We start from the raw sequence: 18,543 nt of genomic DNA, 5'->3' as shown, positions 1-18,543 counted from the left end.
AAGGGGATGTGTTCATGCCTGAAGCATCCAATAATACTGTTACAGATTTCAATGAAATCCTCAAGGTTAGAGACTAAAGTGAGGTGTGAATGTATAATTTCTCTTACCAGCTGATAAACATAACAGAAAGCTCCATAAATGTCTTTCCAAACTTGCTTCTGCCAAATTCAGTTGCCAGGGCAAGTATAGCTGTCCAATAAGTAATACTTTTTCCAGGCACATTTATTATCTTGAATTCAGTTGTCATTACTCTGCTTTAAAAGGTGTCAGCAGTTTTCTGGTCCCGTTTTATTTTTGTGCCACTTACCTGTTCAGTTGTTGACACAGAAGCGTGTTAACAGTTGTACTGCGATATATGTGAAACTATTTTGTTTGGAATATTATAATGAGAAGAGAAACTAATATTCTTTGTTTTGCTTTTTGTGTAGGTGATGGCACAATGTTGTTGGCAGCCAGTAAGGTCTTTGATAAATTTAAACCAGTTATTGGAGTAAATACTGATCCTGAAAGGTAAAAACTGTTTGGGAAAGAGATACAATGTTTAATGTCAGGCATAATATGCATCTGTTTTCATGATGCATGTGGCATGCCTGTGGCATCTGGTAACAAATGCCTGTCTTAGTAGATTGTAGATACCAAGTGAACCTGTTGTTTTATTACAAAAGTTTCCACGAGTTGTCCCCCCTCATCTGTGAGGACATTAGGTAGCATTGGATAAGCACTGATGTATTCAACTGCCACAGCTGTTTTCATGTTAATGCAGCTGTACTTGGAGCTAGGTTTATTACTGAGCAGTAGCTTGTGGCTGGAGATGGTAGTATAGACTAGTGACTGGAAAAGGGACTTTCTTAACAAAAGCAACTAAATGTGCTATCTGAACATTCAGAAACTTAATTTCTTTATGAAGATGAACCCTACTGGAAATCTGTTAGGGTATGAACAAATTAAATTTGTTCTGATTTTGTTGGGTAAACCGTTCCAGAACTTAGAGGACACCGTCTCCTCAGCCACTTAATGGCATTTAGTTGTCCTCTTATAAACTCCCATTCACCTAGCGATAAGATTGATTTGGGCAGGTGGATACAGTGTATTAGTACTGCCTGGTTGGTATAACCTTCAAATGGATGGCAACTAAAAACTCAAAATTCACCAAGGCTCTGTCTGACGAGATTTCCAGATTTAGATTTTTGCATCTGATATTTCCAGTTAATCAAATCTTAGCAGATAAGAAAGCAGTGGCCAAAAAGTTTTAATTCTTTCCATACCATATTCCTTTTCCAAAACTTTTCAAATGCTGTGAACAGATATTCAACAGTATCAAGCCTGAATAACAGGGTTCAAATAACAAGTGCCTTCAAGTTATCAAATATCACTCATGAAAGGGGAGCAGTGTTTAGTCTTCTGGCTTTGACGTGAGATTCTTTTGATCTTAGGCATGTCACCTACCTGTCTCGGTATCACCAACTTATATGTAAATGGAAAATACTCTTTCTAACTTGCAGGGTTTATTAAGCTTGAATTCTTTGCCTAGAACTATGGTGACAGGTGCTATATTAGTACCTGTGTATTCTTGTGGGTTGACCTGCTGAACAACTATTTCTTAGGGGAAAAGTGGAAGAAAGATCCTGATGTCTCACATGTACATCACAGGAGCTGAAAGATGGGTATTGTTGCTAATGTACCATGTATGTAAAAATAGTATGGGATCATAAAGGTCAAAAGCCTAGCTTTGCTTTGGGTAACTGAAAGAGCTTGCTTGTTTTTTGTGTTGTTTTTTTGGGGGGACCAAAATAGTGTACTTTTTCATCATCCTTACTCCTGTTTGCTTCCAGATCGGAGGGTCACCTGTGTTTGCCTGTAAGATACACACACTCATTTCCTGAAGCACTACAGAAGCTTTATCGTGGTGAGTTCAGGTACGATTCAGTGATCTTTGGTTTTACAAAACATGTTGATTGGAAAATGCATAATAATATGTGATCCATAAGAAGCAGATGGTGCTTAGTAAAATCTTAATGCCTCAAGTAATTGTCTTTAATGTTTACTATGTTGAGAAATGCATTTGTGGTTGAGAGAGGGGCTGGGACCACAAAGGATAAAGCTGATAACAAGTTCCTGGAAAAACTGCTTTTGGTGTGACCTTCAATAATTGATTTATTTTATGAATTAGCATATGCATAAATGAGGAACTGTAGTCTTGTAAAAGATGTATTGGTTTACAGATTTTAACACTCTTAACCGTTTGTAGTACAGTGATGGGCCATACTAATAGAAGCTAATGAAGTCTGTACTATTAGGAAGTGGTCAGTTTGATGCAGATGGTTGTAGTGATTAAGGCAGAATGGCTTAAATTTTATTACCAGAGTAGTGTTGGGAAAAGCTTTTATTTATGATGAAGGTAGCTTGATGCTTTCAATACTAGATACTCTCAAAATAATGATCTTACTTAAACTAAGGAGGAAGCAAGCTGAATTTTAAAGGACAACCTAGAGTACAGTTTTTCATAAACTCTTATTTAAAAACAAACCATTGTTCTGTGTTGTATTAACACTCTAAGATACTTCTGTGATGGCAAACAAACAACAGAAGTAAGTTATTCCCATTAAAATACATTGCAGTTGCTTTTTTTTGTTGTTATTGTTCATACTTATAGCATATTTGATTTGTAGCTTGTTGTTGTATTTGTGCCACATAAAATAATTACAGAATGAGGTGAATACATTCAGCAGGATTGATTATAACTAACTCAGTGGGTTTCAGTAGCTTTACTAAATGAGAAAGTAGTTTGAAATCAAATATTCCCGGGCTTAGAAAACAGCAGATTTAACTTGTGATCTTGCTAAGTAGTTTGGTTAAACCTAGTAGTGCTAACACAGGTAAACTCCCTTGATACTCTAACCACTTGTAATGTTTTGTTGGATGCCATGTTAAATTTTTGTTGCTGATGCTCCTGTTACTGCTCTTAGGGAGCTTAAGCCTCACCAGAGTGAAACAGAAAGGATCTTTCTTTCCTTTATTTTTTCAGAATAAGTGTGACTTGAAACTGATGTTCTTAAGCAAAGACCTGAGTGGGTGTTTGACTTGGCAGTTCTCAGATTTATTTGGGCCTAAGCAATCTTTTTAATAGGAGGATAACTGGATCGACTTGTCTGAAAGAATTTCTGTTGGCTTAGAGTACCATTAGGATGGTGAGGTGCTCAAGACTGGAAATGAACATTTTTCTTCTTTCCTTGTCCTTATCCATGACCTTTGTGGAAGTCATTTTAGTGGAAGAATCTGTGTAAGCACTTACCTTGTTTTTCCATGTAACAACTAACCTCACTGATTTATGAAAAACATGCAATGTCAAACTGCCCTTGTTTCTTTTTATGATGGTAAACAGTGTAACAGGATCTCAGAATAGAGATGCAATAGTAGGCTACCTTTTTATAATTTTATAGGATTTCTGCCTTGTTCTAGCATGAATATTCTGAGGAAGCTAATGTAATGATATCCACTGCAAGCTGTTTGCCTGACTACCTAAAGCCATACTTAAAAGTTAAGGGTAGATAGATAATTTTTCTAAGGATGTGTTTGGCAAGGCTCTAGAATTATGACCTCTGGGTTTGAGGTCATCCTTTCATCCCTTCTTGGGATGAAGAGAGTAAAGAGACTTTAATATATATACATATATTAAAAGTCAGATTGGCATGAACTGTAAAAACACTGGAAGAGAGGATTAGAATCCAAACAAATTTTGAGGCATATTGAAATAAATGGTTTGCTGTTCAGTGCAGAGACACTGAAGTCAAGCACAGAGTATTGCAGTTACTGATTAGCAACTCAGGTGCATGAACATAGGATGGACAGTGACAGGTCACTGTTTCTCAGGAAAACACCTCATATTGTACTGATTGCAAACTGAATGCAAATTAATGTCAGTGTTGCAGAAAAATCAAATGCAAGGTTGTATAGACACAAGTCATAAGAAAGATGTACAGAATAGTTTTTCCTCTTTATCCAACAGTGGTAATGCTTCAGATGGTGCATTATATGTAGATTTCATTATTTTTATTTCAGAAGGGGAAGAACAACTTAAAGCTGATGGGAAAATGACCCCAGAATTTCTAGAAAATTTTGCACTTGCAGGTGCATGAAAAAGAGTTGTGTTAATTCAGAAAAGGTTGAGGGAACTTATTGTATAGGTTTGAAGGCTAAAGTTACTGCAAAGTTGAGATGTTGTCTTAATTCAGGAGACAATGAGGAAAAACTAGTAATATATTTTTATAAGGCCTGAGTTTTCCTTGGTGTAATTTTCAGGAAATATGTAAGCGGGCTACTGTCATCCAAATACCAACAGCATGAACTGGGAAAAGATGTGATTTGCTTCCTTGTGATTTGCTTTCTGAATCAAAACTACTATTTCTATCTTGTTTTATGTAATCTCTAAATTATAAGAGGAAAAAGGAATTGATTTCTAGGAAAAAAAACATAAAAATCTGAATGACGTAACAGCATGCCTTTTATATACTTCTTTCTCCATCTTAAGTACTCTTAAGCACCCTAAAGCTCCCAAGCCAGGAGAGATCATTAAAATTAGAGGATGATTATAGGGCTTATGAATAAAGGGATGGATAGAGCTGCTTTTCTGGACATCTATGAATATAAGCAAAGTGTTAGAGAAAGTAGAGCAAGTATTAATACAAATATATTCATTATAAGGTATTTATATGAATATAAATTCCTGTGAGCTTGTTGCTCTCAAATGCATTGTATCAGTCATGAATTCATAAGACAGAATCACATTTCTAAAAAAATAAATGTTATTATGTATAATGTAACATTTGCAGACATCTTTTGGTCAATGTCATCTTATTTTACACACAAAAAACATCAGCTAACAAATAAATGTATTTACTTTTGGGGATGATTAACTTTATAAATACAGAAGTGATAGTGGAAGCTATAAAACTTGAAATATGTCCTTGAATATATTTAACTTTTAATCTTAAGATGCTCTGCTTTGAAAATGAACCAGTGAAACTCTTGTGTCTTCAAGACAATCTGATCCTACCTAATTCTATAGTAAATATTTTGAATACTGACACAAACTTTTCTCCTCTCTTAGGTGGCAGTGGCGACAAAGAATCCGACTGTATCTTGAAGGAACTGGTATTAACCCTGTGCCTGTAGATTTACATGAACAGCAGCTAAGCCAAGAGCAACACAGCAGAGCTCACATAAATGAAAGATTCCAGGATCAAAGTAGGTTCAGGTCCATCACAAGAATATAATCACTTTGCTATGATAACTTTGAATAGGAAGTAGATTTTTTTTTTCAGAAGGGAATATTGTCTGTTTCTATATGTTTATTCTGGACTATACATTTAGAACTACTTTTCAATATAAACAACTTATATAACTATCTTGAAATAGTATTACCTGTTGGCAGAATACCTGAGCTTGTTATTAAATGGTCTCTTGGGGTTACCTTAGACACTTGGGGTTACCACAGGAACAATTTACCGTGTATCCAACTGGTCCACAACAAATGCATGTGTGGGGGGGAGATTGCATATGAGGACTCTTAGCATCTGGTGAATTTGAGGTAGATTAGCTCACAATTGAAAAACTGTCACTCTGCCTGCAAGCAAATGAGAAAAGAGAAATAAGAATATGTCAGTGGGTAATTCCTAAGTCATTAAACACCTTCAGTTGTTCTCTTTATGGTGTACTGAAGATCACAGAATCACAGGATTTCTAGGTTGGAAGAGACCTCAAGATCATCGAGTCCAACCTCTGACCTAACGCTAACAGTCCCCACTAAACCATATCCCTAAGCTCTACATCTAAACGTCTTGTAAAGACTTCCAGGGATGGTGACTCCACCACTTCCCTGGGCAGCCTGTTCCAGTGTCTAACAACCCTTTCGGTAAAGAAGTTCTTCCTAAGATCCAACCTAAAACTCCCCTGGCTCGACTTAAGCCCATTCCCCCTCGTCCTGTCACCAGGCACGTGGGAGAACAGACCAACCCCCACCTCGCTGCAGCCTCCTTTAAGGTATCTGTAAAGAGCAATAAGGCCACCCCTGAGCCTCCTTTTCTCCAGGCTGAACAAGCCCAGCTCCCTCAGCCGCTCCTCGTAGGACTTGTTCTCCAGGCCCCTCACCACTTCGTCTCCCTTCTCTGCACCCGCTCAAGCACCTCGATGTCCTTCTTGTAGCGAGGGGCCCAAAACTGAACACAGTACTCGAGGTGCGGCCTCACCAGAGCTGAGTACAGGGGGACGATCACCTCCCTAGCCCTGCTGGCCACACTGTTTCTTATGCAAGCCAGGATGCTGTTGGCCTTCTTGGCCACCTGAGTACACTGCTGGCTCATATTCAGCTGACTATCCACCATCACTCCCAGGTCCTTCTCTGCCTGGCAGCTCTCCAACCACTCCTCTCCCAGCCTGTAGCTCTGCTTGGGGTTGTTGCACCCCAAGTGCAGGACCCGGCATTTGGCCTTGTTGAACTTCATACAGCTGGCCTCAGCCCATCGGTGCAGCCTATGCAAGAGTCTGTGCTTAACTTGTCTGGCTCTGCATTTCCTCACTGAGAGGTCCTGATCAACATGAACAATTTGTTAGCCCCCTTTAATTACCTGCAATATAAAGTCTAGCTCTTTGAACTTGATTCAGAACATCTGTTAAGTCACTGTGAGTGAGTTCTAGAAGAGACATCCGTGTAGTTGCCCATGAGTTTTCAGGGAAAGCAATATCTGAAAATGACTTTGGTTCAAATACTTGTAGTCTCCAGTAAAGAACTGTAACTGGATACAGACTTTTCAGTTGAAAAAGTGGGTCATTGAAGAAAACTGAACACTGAGAACCAACATCTAGAATGCAAAACAAGGCAGCAAAGTGTGTCCCCCAATGAGTGATGAGTTGGTTTTGAAAATTTGCATTTTTGAGCTTTGATTTAACACTGCTCTATTCAATATCTGCAGGATCTGACATCTCTGGTCCACATCTTTTACCTGTGAGAGCACTCAATGAAGTCTTCATTGGGGAATCTCTTTCATCCAGGTATGTGTAATTATTTTTTGTTGCAGCAGGACACAATTAACTTCATTTCTTTTTATGGCACTGCAATGGGCAATCACTGTTGAGACGTCTTTGTTCTAGACCATGAATAAGACTGATGGGATTGTTGCTGGTTACAAAGTGTGTGTTCAGAGATTAAGTGCAGTAATGTTTATTTTTGTTACTCTGTTTTCCAATGTGGCCATTCCATCCTTCATTATTTCTGGCTGTTATTTTCTCTTTGTTGTTTTACTCCATACCTGACTAGTTCTTATCTAATCAAATACCTTCAATTACTATCTTTACCATGGACTGAAGATTTCAAAATCTTCAAAATTCTGCATCTCTTCTTTCTATAAGTCTAGCGTGACCAAACTGAAATACTAATAACTTCTCCTTTCTGCCTCTCTGTCATTAGAGGCAAAGGTATAAGCCTACTTTTGTCTGAAACTGTGTTGTTTCAGGAAAATGTCTGACACTTCCTTATTTAAAGAAAACAGTTTGTATCATATACTGGTACTGCATTATGCAAGATACCTTTACGACTATCCTTTCTGTCCTGAAGATGAATGCATTTCTGTTAGCCAAATGATAGCAAGAAGAATGTGGGGAAATGTGACTGGGGCTGTGGGAAAGGAATTAAAACATGATTCTTGATCAGGACTTGGCCAAACTTTTACTTGTATTTTATATTCCCTCTCCCTTTACACTGTCTGTCTTTTTTTTTTAAACTTTAGTGTGTAACATCTTCTTGTGTTTGTACAGTGCCTGGGACACTGTGATTGCTGCTGGAAACAGTATATATGTTCCATGAGTGCTTTATCTTCCATCTGGACTGCAGCCTCAGACTGGCAGAAGGAATTAGTCTCAAACAGATACAAATTTTGCTCTCTTCTAACTCAAATATAGTTTTTTAAGATTCTAAAAGATTTATTTAACATGCAGTGATAGAGGAACACAAAGCTCCTTTCCAACACTTTACAGTAGTCCTCTGCTTCTGAATGCCACAAATACATTGTGCTCTTTAGTTCCTGTATATTTTAGAAACTATGTGGAACACAATGCGAGTAGGAACAAATCTCTAGTAACACATTTTGTGGTAATAGAACTTGAAGACTTCAATAATGATGTCACGCAGATGGATCATGTTTTTAAGGCTCAAATACATGTATACTGTATAAAGAAACAAAATAACTCTAGGTGCATCTTCCAAGGGCTTATTCTTCATGCCAGTTAAGAAATCAGGGAAGGCGAAGGGAACAAAAAACACCACCTAGTTTGTTTAAAAAGAAAGTCTTAAATTGAATCAAGGTGTGCATCTGTGTCCTTAATTTGCTTTCAGTTCTCTTATCTTCTCATCTTCTCAAGGGTGCACACAATGCTCTTTATCACCAAGAGTGTTAAATCACTGTTTAACACCATTGTATTCTTAGTCTGTCCAGACCAAAATCTTCATCACCAAAGGATAACTCACTAAGCTCGTTTTATTAAGAAGGGTGAAGTTCAGTCATGCTGAACACAGTGAACATGTGTTTCTAAGAGGGTATCCATTTACCTGAGGACTATATACTGTTTGTATTAGGCACTATAAACATCAATAACTGTAGTTCATAAATGTATGTCTGGATGTTCTGAAGCTTATGGGAGAGAGGCTTTCTGGTTGCAACAAGCCTAAGATTAGGAATCCCCTGATAAATAATACCATGCACAATGATGATTGTGCCCCAAGACTTACTACATCTGAGTTTTAGGAAGAATTTACCTTGGAAGGAAACGTAAGCCTGCTGACTGTTGTAAAACTAAAACTGTTCCTGAAGAATCACAGTGGATTTTTAATTATTGAAGTGATCAAGAATTCAGCTTGAAGCCATGTTATTACTTACTGATGCTGGAATTTCTTACATCTTAGTGTTCCCTGATGTAATTTTGAGACCCAGTCACAGCATAAGCACAGCTTATGCAGTAGTTCAACAATTATGCAAGGAAGGTAATGTATTTTGTAGTTTCATTTGTAACTCCAGCAAACCCTGCTTGTATGCAAAGTTATTCCCAGATGAACCACAGAGTTCTTCACACAGAACTTAATATGAAAAGTAGCTGAAAAAAAATGCCTAAAACTTAATGCTACAAATCACTTTTTTTTTGTCCATTATAAAAACCACCGTAAAACAGCGTATCAAAAGTGGCTGCCAAATCAGAAACACTGTACAATGCTTGTGAAATTGCCATCCAGATTTGAAACTACCCCCCTCTAAATTTTCATGTGCCTGATAAGGCTGTGTGTTCTGTCTTATTCAGGGAGAACTTTAAGTCCTGCAAACCCAGTTTTAAATTCTCGCTTCATAGGGCCTCCTATTATGAAATATCAGTTGATGATGGTCCTTGGGAAAAACAGAAGAGTTCAGGACTCAATGTGTGCACTGGAACAGGATCAAAAGCATGGTAAGTACATGATGCTGCTTTGATACAAAATACTATTTTAGATAAGCTAGATGCACCTATTTTGCTGAAGCATTTTGTCCAAACTGAGTTTCTCTTTTACCTTAACTGTAACTTTGGTGAAGGAGCTTGCACACCCCATGTAGAGATGAGGGCTTGGGAGTGGTGATGGAAAGACCTGCTCTGACTGGTTGGCAGGGCATGTCCAGGGGTTCTCTGAACTAGTCTTGTTGGTTAAAATGTTTAGATGAAACAGTTCAAAAAGCCATTATAAAAATCTAAGCTTTAATGAAAATTGGAAAACATACTTGGAAATAGTATTAAGTGTTCTCTGGCACATCTATTTTCCATTCTTCTTCCAAGCTTCTCTTTCAAACTTAAATGAAAAGGGAGTCTCTTTGCCAAAATATTGCCCTTAAGTGCAGAAGAGTATATCTAACCAGAGCTGTACTAGCTTAATCAAAGGGGTAGATTTTCTTAACTGCAGTTTAAACAAGCTTCAATACTACAGACAAGTCTAATCAATTTAGTTTTCTCAGATGTGTAGGAAGTGAGAGCCTCTTTCATTTGGAAATCTGGCTATCCTTATCATTTAAAGTTGTATAACAGGCCCTGGATTTATGTGGCAGGCTAAGATGGACTAAAACTGAAGCTTTTAATGAAATTCAAAAGTGAATATTCATGCTGTAGCCATGGTTACTGGACTTTACTTTTCATTGTAATTCAGAATCTTGTATTCAGTCGGCATAACTTGGTCTTGGAGGCTGCCAAGGATGAAACTCTCAGATTGCTAGGAGAACTTTCCTAGTGTTCAGTACCTTGGAAATGTACAGCCTTGGTTCAAAGCTGTTCTTAGGCATTTCATTTGCTTATTGTATGTTCTGCACTGAGCAGTCTCAGAACCAGAGACCAAATTCCAGGATTGCCTATTTTTACTGCTGCAATTGGTGTCTGCTCCTGAACCTCTCTAAACACCAAGCTTGCTGGGTGATCTTTAGTCTGTGGTTTAGGGGCCCTGCTGGGGTTTCAGTCCTCCTCACCCTGAGAGGCATTTAAATGTCCAAGTCCTTCTTCAGCTGCCAAAATTCGTACAAAAGGTTGTTAACTAGTTAGGGGAGAGAATAACTTCAGACTGCATCTCAGTTTCTCCTGTGCCTTTATTCAGGTTTGCAGGTAGGCAGTAAGTGTAAGGGGAGTAGCCCTGGACAAACATCCTTGGCACATCTATAGTCTATTATGTGTATAGTGGATGTCTGTTGCAGTCTGAGGTGTTCTACTACCACGACAGAAGTGCTGACTGAGGATTGTAAGCTCCACTGAGAACTGTGCAACCGAGACATTCACAGTACTACTGCACAGGGGCTGCAGTTAGAACCTAAATCCCTTCTGAACCTGGTCCCAGGAGGGAGACTGCTATCTACTCAGACTTCACAGCATTCTTTTTTTTTTTTTTTCTTTGTCTGGAACTTAGTCCTTTATCTGTATGCAAGGTAGGTTTTTTTTTGTTCCCCACCCTCAATTGTATTGCTTAGCAAACAAGACTTCTACTTCTCTGTCTAGGTCCTATAATATTAACAAGGTAGCAAATCAAGCTGTTGAAGAGGTCCTTAATATCGGTGAGTGAACACGTGTCATTACTGGCTAAGTTTACAGAAAGATACTCCTATCTAATGGGGGCTCTTTCTTTCTCTTGGCTCAACAGCTAAAAAGCATGGAAGCTTGAATACGCCACTGAACACAGAACTAATACAGAAAGGTTAGTGAAAAACTCTATACTTCTTTAAGGTATCGTAAGTCTGACTAGTTCATTTTTGATTGTACTCTACTACTCAATACTGCTTCCACTATTTTAGTGCTCTTGCAATATTAGTCTTACAAACATTATTTAGGAACATTTGTTGAAATGCTTCTCACCTTTGATATTAAAGCACTAATTTAGACTTCCATGTGTAGATCTTCAAGAGAATTTCAATTCTCCTAAGATTTTAAACAGCATTTAGTCACCCGAAGAGAGTTGGTGAATGTTAGTCATGCAATAGAACTGAAAGGAACCTTTGGTAAAATTGTATCATCTCAGAGATGAAGGCTATTAAGCATTTGGCAAACTGCTCTTTCCTGGAGAAATGTGTGTTTCTGAAAATAACGAACTTTCTCTAAAAAAAAAAACAACCAAAAAACCTTAATGTCTGATTTCTGTTCACAGTAACAAATGATTACAATGACTCCCTGCTGTATAGTCCAGAAGAACCAAAGATGTTTTTCAGTATTCGAGAACCGATTGTAAACAGAGTTTTCTCAAGCAGTCGGCAGCGTGGCTTCTCTTCAAAGTAAGTGTTGGCTGTAGGAGTCTGAAGAGTTTTTTCATTGTATAATTTGTTGAAGTAACACAGGAGTTTCACTTGAAATGTTTCAACTACCAGTTTGTGTTTTGAGGGGCTTGAGTATTCTTGTAAGAACAGGAAGAAAATGTTTCCAAGCTGGATTATGCTTTTGCAACATTTGATCCATGCACAAACTTAGAGAGTAAAAGAATCACACTGTGCCCAGCTTTGGGTGTATGCCATTTCCCCCACTACGAGACAGGCATTGACAAACTGGAGTGAATTCAGGAAGAGGCCCCTGAGATTTCTGGGGGGCTGAAACACATGGTGTATGAGGGAGAGAGTCAAAATGTATTTTTGTTTAGCCTGGAAAAGACAAGACTAAGCAGGGGAAATCCAGCTGCTGTCTTCAGGTTACAGAGGAGACAGACTCTCTTCAGAGCAAAAGAGGAGGTGGCAACAGCCATGATCAGTAGGATATAACAGTCCCATAGAACATCAGCAAATATTTTTCAGTGAGAATCAGAGGTCAGGCAGTAGAATAGGTTGCTGTCCTTGGAGATGGTCAAAACCTGACTGGGCAAGGCCCTACACAACCTAATCTGTCTTTGAAGTAAGGCCTGCTTTGAGTTGAAGGATTAGATGCACTTCCAAACTAAACTATTCTCTAATTCAGTCATTTTAATTTGGGACTCTTTTTGTGGAGCTCACCACAATTAAGTAAATACAAACACATGCAACTGTTAATTGTATGTTCAGATTAACTGTGTTGAGAACAATACAGTGTCTCAGTATTAACAAAATGCTAATTCAACCTTTTATGTCAAAACAAATGTTTAAAGGAGCCTTGACTTGGAGACGCCTCCTTTTTGAGCCACATCAGTGTTGCAACACTTTATGACCCAGTAATAAAAGAAATCTGTCTACTGGGACTAATTATTACTATATTTGAGGCTCACTCTGTGCAAGTCATGTCTTTAAGTGTTTACTGCTTCTTAGTCATTTTGATCTGGGAGATCTCCAGGTTGAGTAAATCTTAAGAGACTGTAAGAAGAGAGGTTAGAATAGGAACAAAGAACTGGATTATCATCTGGGGATGCTACAGTTTAAGCCCCGTCTTTATTTAAAATAGTCATCAGCATGGGAAATACTATAAAAACTGTATTGGAGCAACAAATGTCTGTGTACCCAAAAGGGGTATCTGCCCATTTTTTCTTCTTGAAGTAGTTTTTGCTTTTGGTCACAGCTGGTCTTTAGCTCTTGGTGCTAGAGATCTTGCCTTTTCTGTTCTTTCTTTAGTTGCACAGTGAAATGGAGGAGTAAAATGTGCCTCCAGGTTCTTCTGCATTGTTCAGACTTGGCTGTGTTGTACTGATGCACAGACCCATTAAGCTCTGACGCTGTGGCCATGCTTCCAAGTTTTTCATCTTTGTGAAAAATGTGTCTTCATGAAAATTTAAGTCACTGGAGTAATTGATGATTAAATCTTAGAGATCAGGAGATTATCTAGACCAAGGCCTAAGTCCTGAACAGTCAAGCACATTCATGTGAGATTGCAGTCCGCAGCTTTTCTGAAATCTGTGAGTTCCCATCTAGCAAAGTAAAAAAAAAAAAAAAAAAAAAAAAAAGTTTGGAGAACTCCATATTTACTACTGTTCTCACTTCCTACATATTTGAAAGGATACGTTCTGACAGTTGAGTTAATTTCACTTTTAATGATGAGTGAAGAGGAAGATCACTAGTAGCTTTATTCTGTCTTGACCAGTCGTAGAATAGCTGCCTTGAAATTATATGCAGGATTTTTCCATTAGGCTAAACACATGCTAGTTACACTCTAATATTGACAGGAAATTGCTGCCCTACCTAATTACAATGTTGTGCAGCAAGCATTCTGGCCTTCAGCTTTGTGTTTGAAGTTACTTTCTCTTCTCTGAATGATTCATACAGCAAAATCGTACACAGTAATATCTAAATTACTTGAATTTCAGCTTGCTAGTTGAAACTGCATGTTCTTCTTAACATGAAGGCCATGCATTAGAATCATGCTAAATTAATGTAGAACTGTTTCCAAGCAAATCACTAAGCGGTATCACCAGGAGCTTTGTTTAAAAATGTAGCTAAATTTCAATTTTCGTTACTATGCATATAAGCTGTCCTCTGACTCCTGTAGTAACAGGCTGCATTTGAACAGGTCCTTTGGTCCTCTCTGGGCTCTGCTCTGTCTATACAAAGCACTGACAGATTCAGGGATCCTAGTACTAAATTCTAAACGCTAAATTCTTAAGTATACTTCTACGTGATTAAGCATTTACTGATCCATGCAAAGAAGCATTCAAGAACCAGTCTCTTTGTTCAGCTAAGTTATTGTGTGACACACCTTGCTTACCGGCTATTTTGTGATTATTTTGGCAGAGTCTGTGTTCGTTCCCGTTGTTGGGATGCATGTATGGTTGTAGATGGAGGAACATCGTTTGAGTTCAATGATGGGGCGATAGCTTCCATATTGATCGATACGGAGGACGCACTGTGTACTGTTCTGCTAGAAGAATGAAGGACCCTAGTGTCTTCTGCTGAAGCAACTCTGGATCCAGAGAGAACCCCTGGAGATAGACAGCACATCATAATGCTGCATTAAGTTGGAAGTTGGCTTTTTTGGATGCAAGAGCATTTGGAGGAAGCTTGGGATGCTTTTCATTCCTTGGGTTGGGGAAATCTTAAAAGCCTGACATTTAAGCTCTTTTTGCATCTGGTATAAAAGAAATGTATCTGAGGTCTTACCTCTAACTTCAGTGAAAATTGACATTTTTTAACCTGTAAGACAAACATGAGAGAACATCTTTTTAAAACATAGGTAGGATGGGTTCAAATATTGTCGGTAGCATTAAATATTCAGATGTACAGTTTTTTTAATAAGTGTGGGAGATTAAAAAACTAAACACCTTCACACATCTACTTTTGTAGAAAAGCTGACTGTCAAAATGTAGTGATTTGATGCAAGGATATATAGATTTTGGTAATTTCTGATGTTGGCATAAGAAATGGAAATGCAAACCTTTTGTATGCTTTTCAAAAATTTTACAACTTTGTAGTTTCATACAATTCATGACAAATTTTTTGGCTCTTCCAGTATTTTTTTCTACTTTGTAGATTTACATCAAAGGTAAAAGTCCGGTTTAATTTCTAGAAGCTCTTTTCACAAATTCAGTGAGGTAGCTCTTACCTTTGCTCTTAACTTTTGGGTAGAGAGGGACTTGAAACTGAAGGCTGTTCTTTAGCCCTTTAATAAATACAAAAAACACAGAAAATGTGTTGAAGTTAAGACATACTCCTTCCCTGAATGGACAAGCTGGCTGGCAGGTGTTCAGTCACAGCAATGTTATGTAGGTAGCTATCATGAAGAAAGATGAGGGCCTAAAGTTAAATGATTTGGAATTTTAGCTTCCGAGTTCCTTTATAACTACGGAAAAATGAGATGTGCTGGGTGCTAGTAGCTGGAGCATAAACTAATACCTATGTGGTTCCTCATTAACTTCCCCAGAAAGTTTAGTTTTCCAATCCTATGCTGAATTTTACTGATACTTAATTGGCAACTTAATTTTATATGCCTCTGATTATGTATGTTATATAAGCAACTGATTGTAGAAGAGGAAGTGACTTTTTTAGATACTGTTTTAGAGAAACTGTGAACTTTGCCCTTGGAAGTCTGTGCTGATTAACGCATAGATGAGGGCAGAATTTGACAAAATGAAGATTCCTACAGTGGGGATGTAGTACCTCTTCCGGTACATGACTTGAAACAGATGTTTTTCTTCCTGTCTACTAGGAAAAACCTATTTCCAAAAGTGAGTTTTCTTCAAACTACTTCTGAATGAAGAGACTTCTGTAACAGATGTTCTCAGGTTCAATGGGGATGTGGCCAATCAGTGTATTTATTGCCACTCACAAATAAACTTAGCTCTACGAATGTAAAAAGTGGATAAAGGATTTTTCCCTTACACTACTTAAGTTTTTGTATTCACTCAGAAGCAGAACTTAGAAGAAATGGGTTTGACCATTCCATTCAGTTCTAGGAGAAATCTGATTCTGCTGAAACTTTTTAAAAATAAGCTATCACTGTTTTGTGCACATTTCACCCTTTAAGTGTGCCATAGATTGATTTATTTGTAATATCTATGTGAGTTATCAGGACTGCAGACCAGAAGGGGAAAAGTAAAGTAACCAAATATTCTTTGAAAACTTGTCAAGTTCAGGAACTATCAGAGTAAAACTCAAAATGTCTGAAATAGTCTGCAAAATTTGCCCAAATTTGAAGATGCAAAATATTCTTTATAATGTTGGCTGCACAGAGACTAAGGTGTTGTAGTTATTCCTGATCCCTCTATAGCTAGTTGAGGATGGCGTACGTGTATCTTGTCTAGTATGCTAGTCAATTTGCTGTTAAGACTCAAAAAATAATGCCAGTAATGTTAATTTATGACTTCCTTGGACTTTACCAGTAACTGTTAGGTCAGAGGTTTATTTGGTGTTAAGTATTTAGGTATTCAGAGAGTCCCTGAATACCTGCACAGAAAAATTTACAGCAGAGATCCTGCCCCTACTTATTCAGACATTTGTTCTGTAATGTTTTAAAGGAGACTGATTAGCCTGAGTTGGTTATGATGCTCATAAAGATAACTGCCATTCCTTATTCTGAATGCTAATACTAAAAAGGCAATGTGTTCAAGTCCTGCAGACCCGAAGTACAACCTGATTCAGAGCTTAAATTTCACAGTTAAGTTCCTAACCGTTACATAGCAAAATGGAAACCTGACCTACTCATGAGTGGCCTCTACTGGTTTTGTCTGTAATTAATTGTGTATCTGTTAAAGCATTTACTGGTGAATGCTTGATTTAAATAACTGGGAAGGGTCAGAGATCTATAATAGATAATCAGTAAGCAGCTACCTTTTTTAATTAAAGAACTGTAAAATCCTTTATTATGAAGGAATGCAGTACAGACAACTTACCTGGTAGACAGTGTTCTGTGACAGGACTGAGTATTGGTGTAACACTGACTTAATCTGCCTGGACTGGCACTGAACTCTGCACCTCCTACCCACTGAATCAAATCCACGGTGGCTTTATTTAGTGCCAGTCCACAATTCTGTGTTCTGCTAAACTAAACCTGTCATTCTTTGCCTTTTTTTTTGTTTATACATTATGTAATAAAATTAAAAATTTAATAGATGCTTGAAGCTGTCCCTTTTTTTTTTTTTTGAAATGTTTAATGTGCTCAGCTTTCTTTCATTTACTAGGAGCGGGGTTGTTTCTTTTTTTTTATAGTGGTTCCTGTGTCCTCATGTTTTATTTCAATAGATAAAATAGAAAGGATTATCTATGTGGGAATTCTTGGTATTGATTTCTTGGGGTTAACAAATAACTTTTTCAGTCAGGTAAAGGTCAGTGCTGTGCCTTACCCAGAGGACATGAATTGTGTCTGCTGCACCTGCCATCACATCCAATAAACCTGCAGTAGAGACACTTGTCTTCTTCCACCACTGAACCTAGCTAGTACTTCAGAAAACACGTTCTAGACTGTTCCTCCTAGTTAAAGCCATACTACTGTCCCTGTTCTGTTCGGGGTTTTTAAAGCACTGTACTCTATTAAATACTATGTGTATAGGTGATGATACAATGTCCTTTAAACTACATTTCTTTGTCCAATGAATATCCAATGTTCTGCTTTTTTTATTCATACCATGTGATTTGGTGGCAAATCATTAGTCATTTTGTACAGTATCACAATTCTTTAGCTCCTTATTAAATGCACGACAAGTTGTAAGGGTTTACATTGTATATAGAGAGAAGCATTACAATAGATTTAATTTTTCTCTTGAAGTAGTTTAAGACACAAATCTTAAACTGCAAACCAAAAAAGTAGTCTTCCACACAATCTGGTCTGCACTAGTACATAGACACTCCTGAACTTTTTATCTTTGGATTCAGATGGGAAGATACTATACCTATGCAACAGCCCCACAGTGATGTTACTTCAGCACTAACTTGTTACTAACTTCAAACATCCATGAATAACTTTACCACTTGCTTATTGTGTTCATGGGAACAGCAATGGCATATTCATGCCCTACTTTTGCTCATAGGGTGCAAATTTTTGCTCTAGTACTTCAAATAATGCTTAGCCTTATTCCTAGAACATTCCAGGCTCATGCAGGAGGACACTGAAAATAGAGATCAAAGTTTTATGTAAAGTAATTGCTTGTTCTTATTAATTTTTTTCACCAGTTATTCAGCTTTTCCTATCACAAAAAATTAATAAGACCGGCAGATAGTGTTGAAGATGCTGGAAGTTAAATGATACTGAAAACAAGCTAATATGAAAGAGAAATAGATATCTCTTAATAGCACCCAGTGAAGTTCTTCCTTTCATAATTACTACAGTGCAGTTCTCTTGCTGGTCTGAGCTCTAGAACCCTTTGAGTCCTTCTGGACAGATTGGAGAGCTGGGCGATCACCAACTGTATGTAGTTTAACAAGAGCAAGTGCTGCGGCCTGCACCTGGGATGGGGCAGCCCTGGCTATATGTACAGACCGGGGGAATGAGACGCTGGAGAGCAGCCCCACAGAGGGATCTGGGGGTTGTGGTTGACAGCAAGTTGAATATGAGCCAGCAGTGTGCCCTGGCAGCCAGGAGGGCCAACCATATCCTGGGGTGCATCAAGCACAGCATTGCTAGTCGGTT

The 18,543-nt window shown here is 38.0% G+C and overlaps 1 protein-coding gene across 1 annotated transcript in view; it reads left to right on the top strand.

Annotated features, from left to right (window-relative positions):
- NADK2 (NAD kinase 2, mitochondrial) overlaps positions 1–17,019 on the top strand; it is a 33,032-nt gene extending 16,013 nt beyond the window's left edge. The window contains exons 4-12 of the mRNA XM_032205568.1: positions 429–510; positions 1,833–1,916; positions 5,108–5,244; positions 6,969–7,047; positions 9,343–9,486; positions 11,044–11,099; positions 11,186–11,239; positions 11,687–11,810; positions 14,217–17,019. Coding sequence (XP_032061459.1) covers positions 429–510; positions 1,833–1,916; positions 5,108–5,244; positions 6,969–7,047; positions 9,343–9,486; positions 11,044–11,099; positions 11,186–11,239; positions 11,687–11,810; positions 14,217–14,355 — 899 coding nt within the window. The 3' untranslated portion in view covers positions 14,356–17,019. The remainder of the gene's footprint in view (positions 1–428; positions 511–1,832; positions 1,917–5,107; positions 5,245–6,968; positions 7,048–9,342; positions 9,487–11,043; positions 11,100–11,185; positions 11,240–11,686; positions 11,811–14,216) is intronic.
- Positions 17,020–18,543: the final 1,524 nt, after the last annotated feature.

This window comes from Aythya fuligula, chromosome Z, assembly GCF_009819795.1.
Source record: "Aythya fuligula isolate bAytFul2 chromosome Z, bAytFul2.pri, whole genome shotgun sequence".
NCBI lineage: Eukaryota > Metazoa > Chordata > Aves > Anseriformes > Anatidae > Aythya > Aythya fuligula.
The sequence above is the reverse complement of the archived record's forward strand: the minus strand, read 5'-3'. Positions and strand labels throughout refer to the sequence as shown.